Here is a 21892-nt window from a genome sequence, read left to right on the forward strand (position 1 = left end):
AAAATCGTTTAAAAGGACAGAATACGTTCTTAACTGGTTGTACAAATATGAAGATTTCGGCAATTCAGGACCATGAGAGAAGTGCGGGGCACAAAAAAGCCCTGGAAATAAAGAATGCCAAATCTAGATCACCGGAGAAGTAATAAAGTCCGATGCAGGTCGGGCGATTCGCGAACTTACGGAGTCGGAAAGAGACAGATTATCGTTGCTTTTTAGAAATGCACATGCTGTTATAAAAAATAATAGACCTCTACGAGACTTTACCTGGCTTTATGAAGTGAACAAGGCATGCAAATTGGACGTTGGAGATACGTACATCAATGGCAAGGCAGCACTGAAATCTGTAAACACTCTCACAGCCATAGAGAAAGACAAAACTGTCAATCTTATTAAAGAGAGTAATTTCTTTGCATTTATGATGGACGGATCCACTGACGTATCAGGGGACGAACAGGAGGCAATGTACATTAGAATGTCTCTTCATGGTGAAGTAAAGGAGCGTTTCCTTTCTATTGGTACCCCAAAGAGTACCCGTTCCCGATACTATGGCTAGCTTTAACATTGATACCGGTAAGATTATAAAGCAGTTTTTTTATGCATGCTAATAGTCTATAAATTAATTAATGTACACAAAATATTTTGTTATAAATGTAATTAGATACAAAGAAAATAAATTTTGCAGGTAAACTTGTGGCGATGGGAAGTGACGGAGCCTCCAACATGGTGGGTGTTAAATCTGGTTTATCAACATTATTGAGACAAGAAGTCAACAGTGAGATGGTCAATGTGCATTGTTTTGACTTGAGCTTGTCTTCAGAGATGTTTTTAAGACGAGTAAACTCTATGATAAATTGATGACACTTATAATCGGCTTGTTTTATTTCTACATCAAATCCTACAAGAACAAAAAGGGTCTTCTTGAAAGCATAAAGGCTCTGACAATTGATGTTCTTCCACAAAAAGTAACTGGGACCAGGTGGCTACCTCATCTCTCCAGAGGGATCCGTGGTTTATTCCACACTTTCCCTGCCTACGAAGCTCATCTATCAAGCTGCAGTCATGACAATGCAAAGGCTGGGGGCTTAGCTAAGTTGATGCTGGATAAGAATGTGGTCTGCTTTGCCATGTTTATACAGGTAAGGGTCATTCTAATGCAGCTATTACCAAACTTAAAAGATTGTAAAAAATCAACAATGCCCTGTATGAAATGATATTTTCTAATAAAAAATCCTTACTTACATTTGCATTATTTTTATTTTAAAATGCACCAGAAGACTAATAAATAGCAGTCAATATGTTGAAATAATATTTTACGGTCATCTAGATAGCAAATCCTGGGAAATCGGTGATATTTTCAAAACCTATAAATTCCTACTATTGTGTTCTTAAACAGAAGTAACTTTATGACTTGTTAGGATGTATCGTGGTTAAACATGGGACTTGCTGTTGATATGAATTTGTGAAGCTGTTTGTAAATTTCAATAAAAGATGCATGTTTCAAAGGGTTAAATAGAATAACCATGCCGTCTTTAGTTCACCTGGACCGAAGATCCGGTGAGCTTATGTCATGGCGCAGCGTCCGTCGTCCGTCCGTCGTCCGTCAACATTCGCTTCAAATCGCTACTAGTCAAAAAGTTCTTATTGAATTTTGACCAAATTTAGCCAGAAACATCCTTGGCAGAAGGGGAACAGATTTTGCATAAATGGTGACTCTGACCCCCGAGGGGTCAAAGGGGCGGGGCCCAATAGGGGAAATAGAGGTTATTCCTTTAAATCGCTACTAGTCATAAAGTTATGAATGGATTTGAACCCAATTTGGTCTGAAACATCCTTGGGGGAAGGGGAACAGATTTTGCATAAATGGTGACTCTGACCCTCGAGGGGCCAAACGGGCGGGGCCCAATAGGGGAAATAGAGGTAATTCATTTAAATCGCTACTAGTTATTAGGTTATGAATGGATTTGAACCCAATTTAGTCAGAAACATCCTTGGAGGAAGGGGAACAGATTTTGCATAAATGATGACTCTGACTCCAAAGGGGCCAAAGGGGCGGGGCCCAATATGGGAAATAGAGGTAATTCCTTTAAATCGCTACTAGTCATAAAGTTATGAATGGATTTGTACCCAATTCGGTCAGAAACATCCTTGGGGGAAGGGAAACTGATTTTGCATAAATGGTGGCTCTGACCCCAAAGGGGCTAAAGGGGCGGGGCCCAATACAGGAAATAGAGGTTATTCCTTTGAATCGCTACTAGTCATAAAGTTATGAATGGATTTGAATCCAATTTGGTCAGAAACATCCTTGGGGGAAGGGGAACTGATTTTGCATAAATGATGACTCTGACCCCCAAAGGGGCCAAAGGGGCGAGGCCCAATATGGGAAATAGATATAATTCCTTTAAATCGCTACTTGTTATTAAGTTATGAATGGATTTGAACCCAATTTGGTCAGAAACATCCTTGGGGGGAGGGGAACAGATTTTGCATCAATGGTGACTCCGGCCCCCCAGGGGACAAAGGGGCGGGGCCCAATATGGGAAATAGAGGTAATTCCTTTAAATCGCTACTAATTATTAAGTTATGAATGGATTTGAACCCAATTTGGTCAGAAACATCCTTAAAGGAAGGGGAAGAGATTTTGCATAAATGGTGGCTCTGACTCCAAAGGGGCCATAGGGGCGGGGCCCAATATGGGAAATAGAGGTAATTTCCTTTAAATCGCTACTAGTCATAAAGGTATGAATGGATTTGAACCCAATTTGGTCAGAAACATCCTTGGGGGAAGGAGAACAGATTTTGCATAAATGGTGGCTCTGAATCCTGCCCTGCAGGTAGGGCGTAAGAATTGTACCTGCTGCCCCCATTGCATGATCGTAAGAGGCGACTAAATTTGGGATCTTATCTTTTCTATTCTTTCTGAACAACTTTCTTCTTCCTAATGTCTCCCTTGACAATGCCTCACTTTTGGCCTTTAGTTGAGCGTTCGCCCCTGTGAGGAAGGCTTTGGGTTCTGTCCCCTGGCCGAGACATACCAGAGTCTTTAAAAATGGTAGTTGCTACTCCTGCTTAGCGCTCAGCATATTGGGAGTGGGACGACTGGTTGGCCCGTTGTCAGTGACCGGGTTGGGTGTGCACTGGGTGTCTTCGGCAGTATGCATCAGTGAGGTAGCACTATAAATCGGCAAAAGTTCCGGCCTATCACAAGGAGACTTAACACGAACATACCGCAGCCTCCCAAAACACACATACGCGGTCACCACACGCATGCATGTCGCACGCACGGGAGGCCGTCCTTAAATGACCTTAGCTGTTAATAGGACGTTAAACAAAATAAACCAAACCAAACCAAACCCCTGAGGGCCAAAGGAGCGGGGCCCAATAGGGGAAATAGAGGTAATTCCTTAAAATCACTATTAGTCATAAAGTTTCGAATGGATTTGAACCCAATTCGGTCAGAAGCATCCTTGGCAGAAGGAACAGATTTTGCTTAAATGGTGGCTCTGACCCCAAAGGGGCCAAAGGGGCGGGGCCCAATACAGGAAATAGAGGTAATTCCTTTGAATCGCTACTAGTCATAAAGTTATGAATGGATTTGAACCCAATTTGGTCAGAAACATCCTTGGGGGAAGGGGAACTGATTTTGCATCAATGGTGACTCCGGCCCCCCAGGGGCCAAAGGGGCGGGGCCCAATATGGGAAATAGAGGTAATTCCTTTAAATCGCTACTAATTATTAAGTTATGAATGGATTTGAACCCAATTTGGTCAGAAACATCCTTGGGGGAAGGGGAAGAGATTTTGCATAAATGGTGGCTCTGACCCCAAAGGAGCCAATGGGGCGGGGCCCAATAGGGAAAATAGAGGTAATTCCTTTAAATTGCTACTAGTAATAAAGGGATGAATGCATGTTCTAAAAACAATTCTTGAGGACTTTCAAATCTTAGATTGTCTGGACTTCATTAATCTTTAAAGCAGTTTGGATTCCCACACTATAACCATATATAGCATTGTTTGAGATTTACAAATAAAACAAATTGAATATGATTTGGTGGCTGTAGATAATATCACACAAATTTTGAATATATATATATATATATATTTAAAAAGAATAAACAAGAGATCCCAGAGGGATCTTGGCGCCCACCATTGAATGATCTTCATAGGTTCCATGTCAGATTGATTTTTTCTCTACTTTTCCCTTCATTTTACTAATCTGTGCAAATTGAGACATCCCTCCAGTACTTTTCAAACAAGAGAATCCTAGCTATATAAGAAATTTGAGATTTAACGATAATGGCTATTTGTTTGCCAGGTTGTTTTCAGGACAGACTGGTCCAAAAATGCAATACAAGGGACCAAGGGGAACCTACTTATGAAATTTGAGAAAGATCCATTCAGTACTTTGAGAAATAGAGATAACAAACTTCAATTGTCAAAATCCAAGATGGCGTCTGTCGGCCATATTGTTTTCCAATTGATCTCAAAATGCAATAAGCATAACGAGGCACCAAGGGGAACCTCCATATGAAATTTGAGAAAGATCCCTTCATTACTTTCTCAAAAATAGCGATAACAAACTTCAATTGTCAAAATCCAAGATGGCTGCCTGTCGGCCATGTTATTTTCAGATTGGTCTCAAAATGCGATATGCATAACAAGGCACCAAGGGAAACTTACATATGAAATTTGAGAAAGATCCCTTCAATACTTTCTCAGAAATAGTGATAACAAACTTCAATTGTCAAAATCCAAGATGGCTGCCTGTCGGCCATGTTGTTTTCCAATTGGTCTCAAAACGCTATATGCATAACTAGGCACCAAGGGAAACCTACATATGAAATTTGAGAAAGGTCCCTTAAATACTTTCTCAGAATTAGCGAAAACAAACTTCAATTGTCAAAATCCAAGATGGCTGCCTGTCGGCCATGTTGTTTTCCGATTGGTCTCAAAATGCAATATGCATAACTAGGCACCAAGGGGAGCCTACATATGAAATTTGAGAAAGATCCCTTCAGTACTTTCTCAGAAACAGTGATAACAAACTTCAATTGTCAAAATCCAAGATGGCTGCCTGTCGGCCATGTTGTATTCAAATTGGTCTCAAAACGCAATATGCATAACTAGACACCAAGGGAAACCTACATATGAAATTTGAGAATGATCCCTTTAGTACTTTCTCAGAATTAGCGATAACAAACTTAAATTGTCAAAATCCTAGATGGCTGCCTGTCGGCCATGTTGTTTTTTTATTGGTTTCAAAACGCAATATGCCTAACTAGGCACCAAGGGGAGCTTACATATGAAATTTGAGAAAGATATCTTCAGTACTTTCTCAGAAATAGCGATAACAAACTTCAATTGTCAAAATCCAAGATGGCTGCCTGTCGGCCATGTTGTTTTCCGATTGGTCTCAAAATGCAATATGCATAACTAGACACCAAGGGGAGCTTACATATGAAATTTGAGAAAGATCCCTTCAGTACTTTCTCAGAAATAGCGATAACAAACTTCAATTGTCAAATTCCAAGATGGCTGCCTGTCGGCCATGTTGTTATCCGATTGGTCTCAAAACACAATATGCATAACTAGGCACCAAGGGGAACCTTCATATGAAATTTGAGAAAGATCCCTTCAGTACTTTCTCAGAAATAGCGATAACAATCTTCAATTGTCAAAATCCAAGATGGCTGCCTGTCGGCCATGTTGTTTTCCGATTGGTCTCAAAATGCAATATGCATAACTAGGCACCAAGGGGAACCTACATGTGAAATTTGAGAAAGATCCCTTAAGCACTTTCTCAGAAATAGCGATAACAAACTTCAATTGTCAAAATCCAAGATGGCTGCCTGTCGGCCATGTTGTTTTCCGATTGGTCTCAAAATGCAATATGCATAACTAGACACCAAGGGGAGCTTACATATGAAATTTGAGAAAGATATCTTCAGTACTTTCTCAGAAATAGCGATAACAAACTTCAATTGTCAAAATCCAAGATGGCTGCCTGTCGGCCATGTTGTTTTCCGATTGGTCTCAAAATGCAATATGCATAACTAGGCACCAAGGGGAACCCACATATGAAATTTAAGAAAGATCCCTTCAGTACTTTCTGAGGATTAGCGATAACAAGAATTGTTTACGGACGGAGGGACGGAGGGACGGACGACGGACCACGGACGCAGGGCGATTTGAATAGCCCACCATCTGATGATGGTGGGCTAAAAACACGACACAGCAGCTAGCGCTTTCGTCAGGTCTAGGTGACTCTTCAGAATGTTTTATTTTTTAAAATTGTCGACGTGACGTCATAAATGTATGACGTCACTATACATTCTAAGGGACATAACAATGAAGTGGAGAATTAAAGATTTGATGATAATAAAAAAAAAATGTATTTAAAAAAAAATATATATATATATATTATATACAATCGGCAGGGTTCGAACCCACAATAGAGGTGATATCGGAATCAAAAGACGATGTACCTTACCATATGAGCTAGCGAGGTTACAACTGAATTTCGGAAATAATTCATATATATTGTAATTATAAACTGTATTACATGCATTGTGCAATAAAATACTAGAAAATGAAAAAAATACATAGATCAAATATGCACAGATTATGCTTAAGTAAGTATGATATATATATATATATGTATGTATGTATGTGTTGACACTTTGATATTACTCGATATGTTACATATTTGTTGTACTGTTCAAACTGGGTTTGAGAAGTTTGATTAATTCAGATTCCTTTGCTTCGCGTTTGATTACATCCGCATTACTCATTTGATAAATAGGGAAAATGTTAAACTCACCATTTGAACATTGATGTATATGTTTACTAACCGGTAGAAATCTTAAGTGGTCTGTGCGTATTTGTTGCCTATGTACTGTCATTCTAGTTCTTAACTCTGTACCAGTTTGGCCAATGTAAAAATCCGAACAGTTACTACAAATTAAAGCATAAATGACATTGCTTGATTTACAATTCATATTCTTTTTAACCTTGAAAATAAAGCCTTCTCTTAACTCAATTTCACTTCCTTGTATAATATTGCTACAAGTCCCACAACGTGGTGTATTACATTTTGACAAGTTATGATTTCCGAAACGGGATCTAGTTAAAATTCTCTTTAGAGTTTTAGGTTGTCTTTTACTATTAGTTAGAACACAACGATTCAGAACATTTTTCATCTGTTCATTACTTCTTTTCATTTCGTCACATTTACTTCGGATAATGGGGAACATGTTATAATTGCGAGGATTAAAAGTTGAAATGAAAGGAGTAACATGGTTACTTTTCTCCGTTACCCGAGTACGCGATGGAAATGCTCCCTTTTCTATAGCCATATGTATGCCTTTTTTAATTATTTGGTCAGGATACCCTTGAGATTTTAGGTATATAGTAAGTTCTTTAAGCTTTTTATCCACATTATTTTTATCGCTGACTATGGTAACGATACGTGAGGCCAAATTAAAAGGAATATCAACCTTTATATGTTTTGAGTGACTGGAATAAAAGTTCAAATAATTATGAGAATCTGTAGGTTTAGCATATAGATCAGTTGAAATCATATTGTCTTTCAAAATAACAAGTACATCAAGAAAAGGCAATGTATTTTCATTTGCTTCCATTGTGTAACAGATAGAAGGATGCAAAGAATTAAGAACATTGCAAAATTCATCAACATTTAAGGGGGTTGAAGCTAGTGAGGCTAAAACATTCCTGACATTCAATTTTTCTGAAATTTTGGTTATTTGCTCAGGAGATAATTATGTATCACTGCCTAAAATGAAGAAAAACCTTGTGTGGTTGAATTTGTTTTAGACCCCCCCTTTAGACCCCCTATAATTATACACCTCTGGTCCTCTTTGTGGACAAAACCCAAATGCACCTAATGAATTTAAAATGGCAACAAGTTCAATGTTTTTACTTTTGAATATAAAATAAATGCTTCTGTATCTTGATTAACCTCTAGTGAATGTATATATCACATTTTATTATGTATTGGATGCTTATTATAAAAATAATAGCATGTGAAGCCGCGGATTTCGTTATAATGATTCTATTTTATATGGTCATTTTTATGATTATTTCTGATTTCAAAATTTTTTGTAAAATAATTGTGTCATTTAATTTTCTCAAAAAACTAACAGGATATGTCATCAATTTTACTGCATAGCCATGATTTTTTACGGAAACTTTCTATGGTCAGTTTTTGAAATATGTGACATTTTCTTACCCCACCCCCCTAAATACTTCACTCCAATTTTGGTACATCTGTCTATTCTATGACGTCATATACTGGAAACATCAGTACACAGGGATCATTTTGGTTTATCAAATTGATGGGCCATTAAATTTAGCTGATTTTCAAGAAAACTAATATCATGTGTGGGTCATTACATAGGAAAATTTAAAGATTTTTCCTAATCATGTGGGCCATTCAGTAAATTTGATGGCCAATGGCCCCATATGGCCCCCTCCAGAATGAACCCCGAGTACATAATTTAAATGTTTCAGTATATATTACTAAATGCACACATTACCAAAATATAGGGTACAGTTGTTGCGGCAGTAACGGATCACTTTGCATACAATCGCTGCACACGATTTTACGTGTTGTTTTTTTGACAGGTGTTGTATATCTCCAGAAAGCAAATTTAATTACCTTTCTTGTGATACCAAAAGATCTGAATAGAATTGAACATACGAAATGAAACAAGCAAAACAAGACCTACCGAATTGTCGGCTATAGCGGATCAGTACGTCTATAACGGATCACGTCCCCTTGCGGGCCCCTGGTGACGAGTGAAGTTTGCTGGGATGTCTCAAAACGCAATTTTCGGATGCCAATAGACCCCGTCTAATATTAAATCAAAGCTTTTGTTCTGAATATACTAAACACTAGGTGCATAACAGCTCAAAAAGATGTCTCTTTACAACCAACAACTTTAACGTCATTTCCCAGGACGATTTAGCGTTATTCAACTTTATGTCGACGACGTCACCGATGTTAACGTTAAATATATTTTATGGGGAATACCATTTTATAACTTGTAGATCTATCTTTACGATATCGGTAATGTGTATTCCATCTCAACAAGTCAAAATTGTAAGCAGGAAACACTGATTGTATCTTTTATTCAAATTAAATACATGGAAATTGAGTGTCATCCGTGGACAAAAAAACCGAGCCGTACATGACGGATAGTCTAGTCGTTAGACTGTTCTATTATCAATTTTCTTACGTTTTCCTGTTTAACTCTGCGAATGAAAACAAAATGGTATAATAATTACGAATCGGCATAGAGTTTCTTTCACATTTTATAATAGAAATTAAAATTTAGTTCATGTTCATGTTTATGGTTTGAAATAACCTATAACATTAAGCTATTAAACATAAACATGTTCAAGGATTTTAAAAAACGCATTGGTTGAACAAAATGGTGTTAAAACAACAACTTAACTAGCTACAATATTTGCATATACAAATTTCTGTAGCTAATATCAAGAGATATTGCATGTTTAATTTTTTTAAAAATTAGCAATGAAATCATTTAGTAAGAATATTTTAAAGAGCATTTAGTGACTTCACATTTCGGGCAACATGCTTATATTTATCTATTTTTGGAAAATTAAGCAGCGGAAAAGTATGTAAAAAATATCAGGTGAATGAGCTAACAATTGTCTAGTCTACTAGTGTATGGAATTTCAAGAAAATACATTTAAAAACGAAGTCATAAAAATGTATTGAACATTTTTCAAAATGCATGAAATATAAAGTGAAAATATGACGTGACCGAATACTTTTGGCACATTACTGTAACTTGAACATATACTGTCTGAAAAATGAGATGTAAACTTGAACATATACTGTCTGAAAAATGAGATGTACAAAGAGAACAACAGCATTTTTCAGAAATGTTTTAATATAATGAAATATGCAGAAGTGATACTCCATATCAACTTCATTTAAATGCTCTGTTACTGTCATCGTTGCAAACAAACCCTGGAGAACATGAAGGTCCTATCAGACCAAACGGTTATTATGAAGAAATCAACAATCTTTAGTCTTTGTCCGACTTTCAGTCTCACTTTCGTTTAGAGAAATCAACATTTGAAAGTCTCCTCCCTCGCCTGTCAGCTCTACGGCTTGCAGCAGCACTTGCTCCACCATCTTGAATCGATCTCAAACATGCTTTTAATCGCGGTTGAGGAACTCTTTAACCATTTAACCGAGTGGTTAAAACCAAGCCATAAAAAACGCTTAGCCATAAAAGTGTTTTAAACCTTAAAACATGTTGGGAGTATAAAAAAAACAGCCCTTATATATTTTCATTCCAGTTTGAATTCTATACCTTTAATTTTTTTTTATTGCTGTTAATTTTCATTAGTATTGTTATATAGGCCTCTCTTTTCAATAAACTACTACAGTATCTTTAAAATAAAAAAATAATAAAGAGCAAAACATGTTGAATTGAAATATCAACCGAAAACATTTGTATAATGTTTTGTTTACGACACTAGTCAGAGTAATAATTTATAAACTAAACTTAGGCATTGTAGATATTTTCATTTATTCTTTAATACAGAGCTGCATACACTCTTCTGTCATCTCTGGAAAAAAAATGTTGCAAAACTTGTATGTATTATTATACCATGTTTAAATGCTATGGACTTTGGCACATGTTTTTATTGATTAGTCCATTTAACCTAGTCAGTTTCATTTGGATTTTTAGCGAACAGGGGTATCTAACGTTTAAAAAACCTAATTATAATAGTTTTTCTTCGTTTAAACTTTAAAAGTTTAACACGACTCCCTGAACAATTATTGCACCGACTGAAACAATTTTGAGACGACCCCTGGATCAGAGCTCTACGTCACCTCAGAATGACTTGGTTCAGTGTGACAGTGACAGCTAATGGGGCATGGCGATTGATGGTACTTTATTAGTTTTGGTCTACATAGAGTGTAGTGTAATCAGCTTGGATGAACACCACTTGGAATTTCTTATTCAGCATGCAATATTGGACCGCTAACACAGTAATCGGCGAGTGATCACATTGCAAATGACTGTATCCGTGAGAGCGTCTGCTCTGTCAGCAGAACAACATGATGAAGCTGATACAATAAGTACCTATACCAAGTTATGCATCTGATTTTGTGCAAGTGAATGAATAATTAATTCAACGACCATTTGGGATTGTAATTGACAGACTGGACGATTCAAGGAAGGCTACGGTAGACTCTTTTCATTCGAAAGTGGCCTATGTTTACAAGCTATTTTTAGTGTCAACACATGGCATCAGCTAGGGGCGACATGAGGGGAAATTAGTACACAGTAAAATTATTACTTGATCAATTGTACTGCTCCTCTTCTTAAGTTGTTTATCTGATAATGGTGACCATTCGAAATTCGAAATAGCGAATGCACGTGTACGAGTAGTATGCGAATACATATGCGTGCGCAAATAAAACAGTGATCCGCTATAGCCGATGATCCGCTACTGCCGTAACAACTGTTATTGGGTGTTATGAAAAAAGCCAACAACATCATTCAAATATAATTCAGTTATTTAATGAATAAACTTAAAATAGCATCAATAATTGAGATTACTTTAAAATGCGCCCCCTTTTAGATCTTCGGGAAGTCTTACCCCCATGGCCAACAGCAAACAGACCTCTATCCTTCCGGGAAGAATCCATGTTGTCGTCTGCATCTGACAGCTGCACGTCTACGTTATAAATACGTTGACATCGAAGCGAATTTAAGCGTTTAGATGACCCCACAAAAGAAATAATCTAGAGGAGTTCCGAATGTAAAGAGTTATCGTTCCTGATTCTCGGATACTAGCTACAACGTCCTTAATTCGTCTGGCCATATGATGAAACAATCATCAAGAAAACGTTTCAATTGCTTTTCAATCAAGCTACGGTAATCACTACCATGTTTCGTCTCAACAAGATCGTACAATTTCTCTTCTAGAAATCCCAATACTAGCGTGGCGTACGTAGGTGCGACTTTCGTACCCATCGCTGTACCGTTTTTCTGGTGGTAAAATATGTCATTAAAGCAAAATACGTTTCTTTTAAGAACAATATCCGTAGCATCAAGAATAAACTTCCTGCTAAAACGTTGATCTATCTTATTCGGGCATTTCTTTAACCAATAGTCTATAGCTTCCAATCCAATCTCATGCGGTATATTTGTATATAAACTAACGACATCAAATGATACAAGTTTGGATTTAGGCTTCACATGCTTAGGAAGATGTTGAAGAAAATCAAAGTCGTCCTTGATGTAACTTTTAACTGAACTACAAAGGGGTTTTAATATAATATCCAAAAAAAGACTTGAGACGTTGAGTACTACTGTTAGGACCACCGACGATAGGTCTAAATTTCAAATCGTCAGGATTAATGACTTCAACATACATTGAATTTTGCTCTCTTATAGCATTGTTTATAATTAAACTCTTATGTATTTTTGGCAAACCATAAAAGAAACTTGTATTATGGGAGAATAGTGTTAAGTATTCCGTTTCTTCATCTAGCAATACTTTCCTGTCCTGTTTCTTAATTAGATTATTTATCAAATTACGAGTATAAATATCAGCATTGCTATCAATAACTTCATAAAACTCGTCATTCAACAACATGTTAGTAATATGTTTACAATAAAAGTCAGTGTTCATAACTACCACAGCTCCACCTTTGTCAGCTTCCTTAATAACAATAGAATCATCGTTTTTTAAGTTTCTCATAGCTTTTGTTTGTTTAAAAGAAAGGTTGCTTTTGACCCTTCGATTATTACTTTGTGAATCATTAAGGGGGAATTTGTTTAAAGATTCAATAGTATCTAAAATGTTATTATTACTTTTAGGAGGATTGAAATTAGATTTATTTCTAACCAAGTATGTAGGCTCATCTACGGTATCTTCTTCGTTCTCGTTACGGTATAACTTAACATTTAAACGTAATCTTCTGCAAAATTCTTGAATGTCACACTTTAATTCATTACTATTAGATTTAGCAGGCGTAGGACAAAATTTTAGACCCTTACCTAATAACTGTATTTCATCTTTGTTTAATTTTCTACTGGATAAATTTATTACTTTTGGCATAGAATAAGTGGCGTTATTCGTTTTGGGTTCGTTTCGTTCATGTCCAGGGGCGTAACTGGTTGCTCTGTTATGTGGATTCACGAGCGCCGCAGGCGCGAGTGTTCAATTTTAGGCGAGGGGTCTGGGGGCCGCCTAGGCCCCCAGCGGGTCCAGGGCAGCGCCCTGGTAGGGGGCCCAGGGGGGCGAAGTCCCCCGGCGGAAAATCATTATAGCAACTTTGTGATCATTAAGGAAGCTTTCCAGAGAGTAATTTGCTTTATTTCACAGATGTATTTTAACATGTAATTAATTCTATTATTGAAGCTCTAGTTTACATTATAAGTCTGGAATACCATCCACTTTTATTGTAAAACACTTCGCTTTGACAAAACATCACTCGACTGAAAACAGGAATAAGCTGATATATAGTATATTTGATACAATGCCAAAAGTTGCACCTCTCTTCAAAAGATTCATCATCTCTTTATTTATTTACTGGTGTTTTTTTAATGATTGTGCTCCGAAATAATTCCGACTGTATATTTGAATTACATATGAAACTGTCTGATAGTTCGCGTCGATGTAATGGACTTTACAACATTATTTTCACTTTTCTGTACAGTCTATGTACTGGTTTGATCTATTTCTGCGACAAGGAGTTATCTTTAAAAAAAATCCATTGTCCGGCCTTTTTTCCCAGCAAACTTATCGAGAATATCTTCGATATCCAATTGCATATGTCTGTACGAATGCAACATGGCTAGTCCAGAGAGGCGGGTAGTCGACATTGTCGACCTGAGGTACGTTTTCACGCGCCGCATCACACTAAAGGATCTTTCTGCCGAAGCAGTTGATACGGGCATCGTCAGCAGAATGACCAAGCATGTGAAAATGTCTGGGTATAACTCGCGGTTTGTTGCCAAGATTGTGGTGAGAAGGTCGACGGGTTTGGGATCATCTGCTACGGACCACTTTGTTCTCCATCGTGAGATCTCTCTACGAAACAATTCCCTGTCACCGCTTAGGTCAGTCTTATACCCCTCGTAGATCTCATCTACGTGTCCTGCTGTCAACTGTCCCAGTAAGCTCGGTATGAGATATTGTGCGAGGAACCGATAATTTGCTGACAGCAGGCGATCTTGCAATTCCATGGTCAGATGATCCATAAATGGTATGTATAACGCCCGTTTCCAATACTCAGAGACTGTCTCCGCAGGTTGGTTAGGTCTGTGTTCTTGTCTGCCGCCGATTCGCGGTCGTGACGGACGAACGTCATGTGGACTGGCGAGGTCAATTGCCTTTTGGTATAGGGCGTCCCAAACATCATCATCCATGCGCTCTGCCCTAAGCTGTGCAATCAACACGCTGGCTTCCTTCGAGGCTTCCACCAGATCGCACTCTTTGCCTTGCAACAATTTGTTGAGTGGTAGAATGCTTTGGATAACAAACTCGACGGCTACTAGCGAGATGATGAAGTCGAATTTTAGGATACTACAGCGGTAGCTTCTGGCTTTTGAGTCGCCCTCGTGCTCAAGTACTTCCAACGAATCAACGATTGTCGAGAAGGCTGACTTGAAGGTGTATAGCGCGTCCGCTCTACTGGCCCATCTGGTTTCGCACAAGTTTTGGAGTTTGGTGCGCTTTGCCATCTCCTCTTTAGCTACGGCATCGTTTTGCAGAGTTTCTTGGAATGCCAAAAGCCTCTTCGCTGAATAATTGAAAGAAAAGCCAATTTGCTGGACAGTATCAAACATATTCCGCACGAGAACTTCCCTACATGCATGTACAATTGCCAGATTCAACGAGTGTGCTTTACAGTGGATGTATATGGCTTCGGGAACTACCTCCTTAATCCTAGCCTGGACACCCCTGTGACGCCCTGACATATTACTAGCCTCATCGTATCCCTGTCCCCTCATTTTATGAATGTTCAATCCAGCATTCCTTTGTCCGTCAATGAATTTCGTCGCAAGTGCCTCGCCAGTTGTTGATTCTGCTGTGACAAAACCGATGAAATCCTCTCGTACCATCTTATCAGACTCGGAATAAAAGCGCACCACCATGGCGATCTGTTCCATTGTAGAAGCATCTGTTGCTTCGTCGGCTAGAAAAGAATAGCACACAGCGTTGTTGCACTTTTCAACTATGTGTTCGCGAATAGCCTGTTCACACAGTCCTATTATTTCATTTTGTATTGCCGGGGATGTGTATTTGGGTGAAGATATGCTCTCTAAATGTGCCTTCAAAATAGGATCCCTTACTGCACGATCTTTCAAGAGCACCATAAAATTACTGTTTTCGTCATCGTGGCTCCTGAGGGATATATTCTGTCTGCCGCAAAGCATGATGACTTCAATAATGGCTTGAAGGGAATGTCGATTCCTCTTGACAAGAGCAGCATGACCGCTATCCAGCTGACTGAGAACACTAGGTTCTTTACCATTATGGATTCTCATGAACTGATCTGCACTGTTACAGGCTCCGTCATGACATTTACTTATGATATGCCTTTTGATGTATTTCCCCAAATTTGACCATTTCGTCACGGCAGTTGATACTAACGTTTTCTCTCTTGCGTCGACATTGCGAGAGCCAAACAGGAAGCATGGTGCACAGTATACTGAGTCTTCGGACACTGAATACCGAAGCCAATTATAATTTTTCAACCAATCCACGTTGAACTGTCTACGAACACCGTACTCCATTCTGGAAAAGAAACACACTTCCGTTTCACTGGGATATGAAATGATTTAGAAAGACAGACCATGCGTTCCTTCTGCGAATTCGTACCAGTAATACTACATTGGTGGCACCGTCTAATGGAACACAATCGGATCTCAAATAGTTTCTCCTAAGATGGCGACGCCGATGAAAGCTATGCTTCAAATATAAAAACGTGATATTTTTCTTATTAACCTAGCAAAAATTGTAAATTGTTTCATCGGCAATTTAAAGTAGGGCTGTCACAGGTACTGAATTTTGGCCCATGGTACCCGAATTTTAGTACCCCACCCGTACCCGGGTACTCGACAAACATAAATCATATAGTTGTAAGTTAGCTTTCTTTACGTTTAACTTGTTTGTTGTGTGGGGTGACAGGCTTACCGAGGGAGAGTCAAGGCATTGAGTGGAGTATGCTTCAAGAACGATATTGTGGTATCAATTTTTATGCACCAGTCGACAATTTTATAGCTGTATTAATTAGAAAAACACAATATCTAACAAGCTGATATAATGAGTGGGATTTTGTACTACTTTAATAGAAGTTTTACATCGACACAGTCGTGTGACAACATTTTTCCTATTTTGACAGGTACCCCGTCCCGGGTACACATTTTCGGACCCGGTTACTTCTCCAACCCGGGTACTCGGGTACTCGTAACAGCCCTAATTTAAAGGGACAATTCAGGTTCGAAGTTCCGTTATATTGGATCCAATTGGTAAGCCTTAGAAAAAGAACGTACAATATTTCGATTCGGTTCCGCTGGTATGGCGCGTTCCATTATATACAGCGGATTCGTAACGGTACAGTCTGGTACAGATTTGCAAAAAACACGCACAGCAAGTGTCGTGTTCTTTATGCGCTGTAGGTGTCAATGTAATGTCAAAGAGCACATCTTAAATTTGTTTATAATTGTGAATGTATTACTAAACGTACATCGAACATCGGCCTGGCGATTATAATTTATATACGTGTACGATGTTTCTTTAGTACCTGTACAATCCCAGTTGAATCGTTTTTAATCGTTTTCCCTTTTTTGTTTGCATGTTGTTTGCATACATTCATATTATGATAGCATTCATGGCCAGAAACATGCCGATTTGAATCTTATATCTAAAAACAATGCACAATTTGGTTGGTTATAAAATATTAAACTGACACATGTGATTATAAACCATGAATCCTGCTTGTTCATGCAGGGGTGGCAATCTACATGTACGTCAACACCTGATATACATGTATCTCTCCACTTCGGTATATGCGATTGTCAAATGAATTTAATATTCACATCAAACATGTTACAATACTAGTGTTAAAATGACAACACTCACGGAGCCCAGACAAACATACATGTAGAATATCCACGTATCATAACATTCCTTTCGTACTATGATTTCTTAGATTACCCGGTGTATTTTCTCTGTAAATATATGCAACGGGTAATCTGTGAAATCAAACATTGTGCGAAAGAAACATAAGTTAACGTTAGTGCTATGGGTTTGTCTGAGTGACAATGTTGTTTTAACATATAATTATAATACATATGTATATCAAGTAGGCTTAATGAGCACAAACACAACATAGAGTATACTGTAGTATATAGAGACCCTTTTAATTCGATACCAGTGTCCTAAATAATTAAGGCAGTTACAGTAGAGAGAAAATTCCTGAAACTTTCATTTTTTAGCTTTCTGAAATGGATGTCCTTTTAGAGGGCACTGGATTCACCACTGATTCGAATTATGGAATAGTGGACTGCTGGCGTTAGGAGTGTTTTAGGATACAGTGCGAGATAAATTGTGAAGTAGGCCTATACGTGATTTTGGTTCCGTTAGGTCTACATCGAGGTATTTTGAGCAGGTATAAATATTAGACTTGCTCAAGTTCACAGATAGGAAAATACCAGCCTGGCAGTCAGTGTAGTTTAAATTATGCTCTGATTCTATAGAATACCACGTTTCTCATATAGATCGTCTAATAGAAAAAAATTACTACGTACGACATACAAGAAAAATTGTATTAACTAACCTTGTCGGAAAGATGTATGATTTGGTCCATTCCATATCATTTTGCAATATTAGTGCTTTGGTATGGTCATCACAGGCCCCTGTAGCCACCACAGCAATGTCAGGATACTTATAATACAAAGAAGTTGAAACATCCTTCACCTCAGGCACTGTAGGGATTTCATCGCTAGACCTAGAAGGAACCTGCGATTCTGTTTGAATCTTTGGCGCGAAGAAAACTTTAATCTTTGTCTGCGCCATGTTTAAACCGGAAATGGTGTCTTACCATAGCCCAATCACTACCAGAGTTATCGTTCCTTACACTTTCAAGTGAGTATTAGGAACGATAACTCAGGTAGAGATTGATCAGACAGTTCATATGTATACGGCAGAGATTATTTTCATTTTGTTTATTTTAACTTGTTTCTCGCTATTCATTAGAGTCATTTATTATTCTACTTTTCATAAAGTATTCATCTTACCATTTAAATTAACAAAAGTTGTTTTCTTGAAAAAATTGAGTGGATTCACCTGCGTACCTGCGTACAGGCAGTTACGCGCCTGATGTCTCCTACCTTTATTTTTCCGCCTCCTTTGTTTTTGATTTTGGCATGTCCTAAAAAATTATTTTGTTTCACTGATTTGCCTATAAATGTTGTGTTTGTATTACATCGTACACGGTTCTCATCCTTTGCCTTCCGCGGGGGGTTAACTCTTCTTTTCCGAACTTCGGTAACGGTACCTGGTGCCTTTCTCGTTGTGTTAACTGGGATCCGTGGTGTCGCTACAATTTGGGCATATGTCTTCGGTATTGTTTCCGGTGTATTCAAAACTGGATCCGGAGTTATGTCGACAACCTGTTTCGGTACTGTGTCCTCCGTAGATACATGTTTGATGAACATGCTATCCCCATGTGTTTTGGGATATTCATGTAACCAAGACAACTTTTTGGACCAAATTCCAAGTGACCTCTCCTCCTCTTGCTCACAATCCTCAGTCCAGTGCGAAATGAGAATTTCGGAAACGGTACTGCTGCTTGCTGATCTCATTATCAGATTTTTCATATTCGATTCAATATCCGTAAACATCTTCCTCGAACGGTTTCTTTTGTTTAACATTATCTTCATTTCCTCTTCGAATGTTAGTAATGCTGTCTCAGCGCGGATTTTCTTATCTTCTTCTACTTCTCCGGGAACAAGTTTAGGTCTAAACTTCCATGGAAGAACTGGAACACTTCTCCTTGTCCACTGTTTGTAAATCTTTACAGTATTTTCGAGTTTCAAATAGTTTCAGTAGTGCTGTTTTCTTTCATTTAAAAAATGTTTCCATTCTCTAATGATTGACCTTTTTATCCGTTTCGAGTCAGCTAGATCTGATTCCGGGTCCGGTTTAAAATCTGATGTAGGAACCTCCAAATCTGTCACTTCTTCCAAGATTGATTCTATGGCTGGTGATACCACTGATATACTATTGCCATTCTTGTTGACGATATCAATTAGTTTCTGCAGATTGTAGTTAATTTAAAGATTTGATGATAATAAAAAAAAATTGTATTTAAAAAAAAAAAAAAAAAATATCGACAATTTTAAAACCGATTGTATATAATATATATATTTATATATATTTTTAAATACAATTTTTTTTTATTATCATCAAATCTTTAAATCTCCACTTCATTGTTATGTCCCTTAGAATGTATAGTGACCTCATACATTTATGACGTCACGTCGACAATTTTAAAAAATAAAACATTCTGAAGAGTCACCTAGACGTGACGAAGGCGCTAGCTGCTGTGTCGTGTTTTTTATTCTTTTTAAATGCATATTTTTCGTCCGTAAGGTTCACCTTAAACTTTTTAACATATATATATATATTTAAAGTGAAAAAATAGTTTGTTTCCATGTGAAAGTAAGAATAAAGATATAATAATAAAAAAAACTCGACGACTGGCTTTCAAGCGCTTTCGCAGCTCTTGCTACTCATCAGGAAAGTTATATATATATATTTGCACACAGAAATGGAAACGGCTGATCCAGCCGACCTGTGACTGGGGACCGAGTGACCGCGCCTACCGCCTACAGTACTTTGAACGGTTACAGGCCACGCGATCATTGGCAGATATAGCCTACTACAATCTGACTGGTAGACTGCGGTATCTTACGACACGCCACTGTGAAACTGTGACACTCTATTGACAGAGGGCAATAATCATATAGTAAACAGGTTTTTTTAGATACAATATTGAGAGGGTAACACTCATTCATCTTTTATTTTCTTGTTCTGACCTATATTTCTGTTGTAGACATCAACTAGTAAGGACGCTTGGATTTTGGAGCAATCTATAAGATGGCCTCATGATGCACGTTATGAATTAACGGACTCGGCGTCGCTTGCTTCTTAGAATAAATCAATAGGCAATCAGTGTTTTATTTTGTAATCTAGTGTGCAATCTTCTTACATGTAATCTTGTTCCCATGACAACAGCATGATGTGATTTATCCGAATTCCAAAAATATTCTCGTGTGAAAAACTACCTCTGTTTAATGTTTTCTTCATTTTAGTCGATTTGTATCAGGAAGAACTATTGTAACAGAGTGAAAATAGTTATTCTGTGTCTATGTGTTTGTTTTATAACACTAGAAAGGAGAAGTTAGCGAGACATCACATATCATAAATTACGATCCACATCAACAGTAAGATTTAACTGATAACGACAGCGTCATTATGGTTAGCTACGAGGGCATGACAACTCACTGAACCTTTCCCATCCTGTATTTCTTAAGCTTAAGTGCTGTTCAATGTGGGAGACCAGGATCAGTGTTGTGTAAAGAAATATATAAAAAAAATAATACATTTTGAAACAGAAATCAACGGACGCATATTATAGTCCCCGATGAACATTACTTAACGATGTAATGCTGTATCATTATTTCAATCAATGTAATTGGTTGGGGCAGCGGTTCTATGTTATTAACATCCGAGCAGAAGGAGGATATTATAAATCAACTTGTTATTTTCATTTTTTGGATATTAAAAAGTTTATGTTCATGTATTATTTATTTGTGTAATGACAATGCTACTATGGTATGTTTTCCCACGCATAGTCAGAATAGTTAAAGTAAATTATAGAAACAGTCAAATAAGGAAATAAAGCGATATTAGGTATTGGATATATTTGTGTTTTACGAAATTTGAAGCTAAATTTGATTTTTCTGTATTTCCAATTTTCTAATGGCAATAGGCCTGACGATTTTCCCCCTTTACATTCAAGTCAGCTATGCTGCCAGTTGGTAACACCGATTCTCTGGTTCTCTAGTCATTACATTAGCAAACTATTTCTAGTAAAGTGTGTATTAGCATCACTTTTAGTATAAATAAATTGATAAACATTATTACACATCTAAACTACATTTTGTTCATTAAAGCAAATATCGCAAATAGGATATTTCGACGATTGTTTATGTATATATATATTTACATTGTGTTTTCATTATATACCCAAGTGTCTTACGCGCGTCATTTAAAACATCAGTAAAATAAAATGAGTGTACACATAGAAAACGATAAAAGCAAAATTTGTTCCTAAAACATTTTCTACAATCACAGAACAGTATGCTATATGACAACGCTATGTACATGGAAACCTATGTTATCTATTTAAGTATTAAATTGTACTATAGCTACTAGTATCTACTTTCATTGGAGCATGTCTTCTATTACCAATTTGATATTAAATTGTACTATATACTAAACGCTTCTGTGTCCTTTGTATAGCCATGCGTGATTAAAAAATGTTTAGGCAATAATGCAAGGCAGGATGGAAATAGTTAGAAGGATATATCTTACTAAAAGTTGACTTATGATAATTAGGTCGCTTTGTCATTTTATAAACTTGCTAAAAAGAAGAAGGGCATCACAAACATTACTCTAGCTTCCACATTGTTTCATTTTTGATATTTCGAATAATCATACTCATTACGTGTGTAATACTGATCTGTCCAGGGCAATAGACTCATGTCAGCTGTGCAACAGCCTGTATATCTAACAGTTTGTGC

At 37.5% G+C, this 21892-nt stretch overlaps 1 protein-coding gene across 1 annotated transcript; it reads right to left on the reverse strand.

Annotated features, from left to right (window-relative positions):
* Positions 1-13774: 13774 nt before the first annotated feature.
* Positions 13775-15814, reverse strand: LOC117322784 (zinc finger MYM-type protein 1-like). The gene has a single exon (XM_033877727.1). The coding sequence runs from the start codon at positions 15812-15814 to the stop codon at positions 13775-13777; it is 2040 nt and encodes a 679-aa protein (XP_033733618.1).
* Positions 15815-21892: the final 6078 nt, after the last annotated feature.

The sequence above is a fragment of the Pecten maximus genome, chromosome 3 (genome assembly GCF_902652985.1).
Source record: "Pecten maximus chromosome 3, xPecMax1.1, whole genome shotgun sequence".
Taxonomy (NCBI): domain Eukaryota; kingdom Metazoa; phylum Mollusca; class Bivalvia; order Pectinida; family Pectinidae; genus Pecten; species Pecten maximus.

Coding starts and splice junctions, on each gene's coding strand:
- LOC117322784 (XM_033877727.1), bottom strand. CDS start 15,814: ATGGAGTACGGTGTTCGTAGACAGTTCAACGTGGATTGGTTGAAAAAT.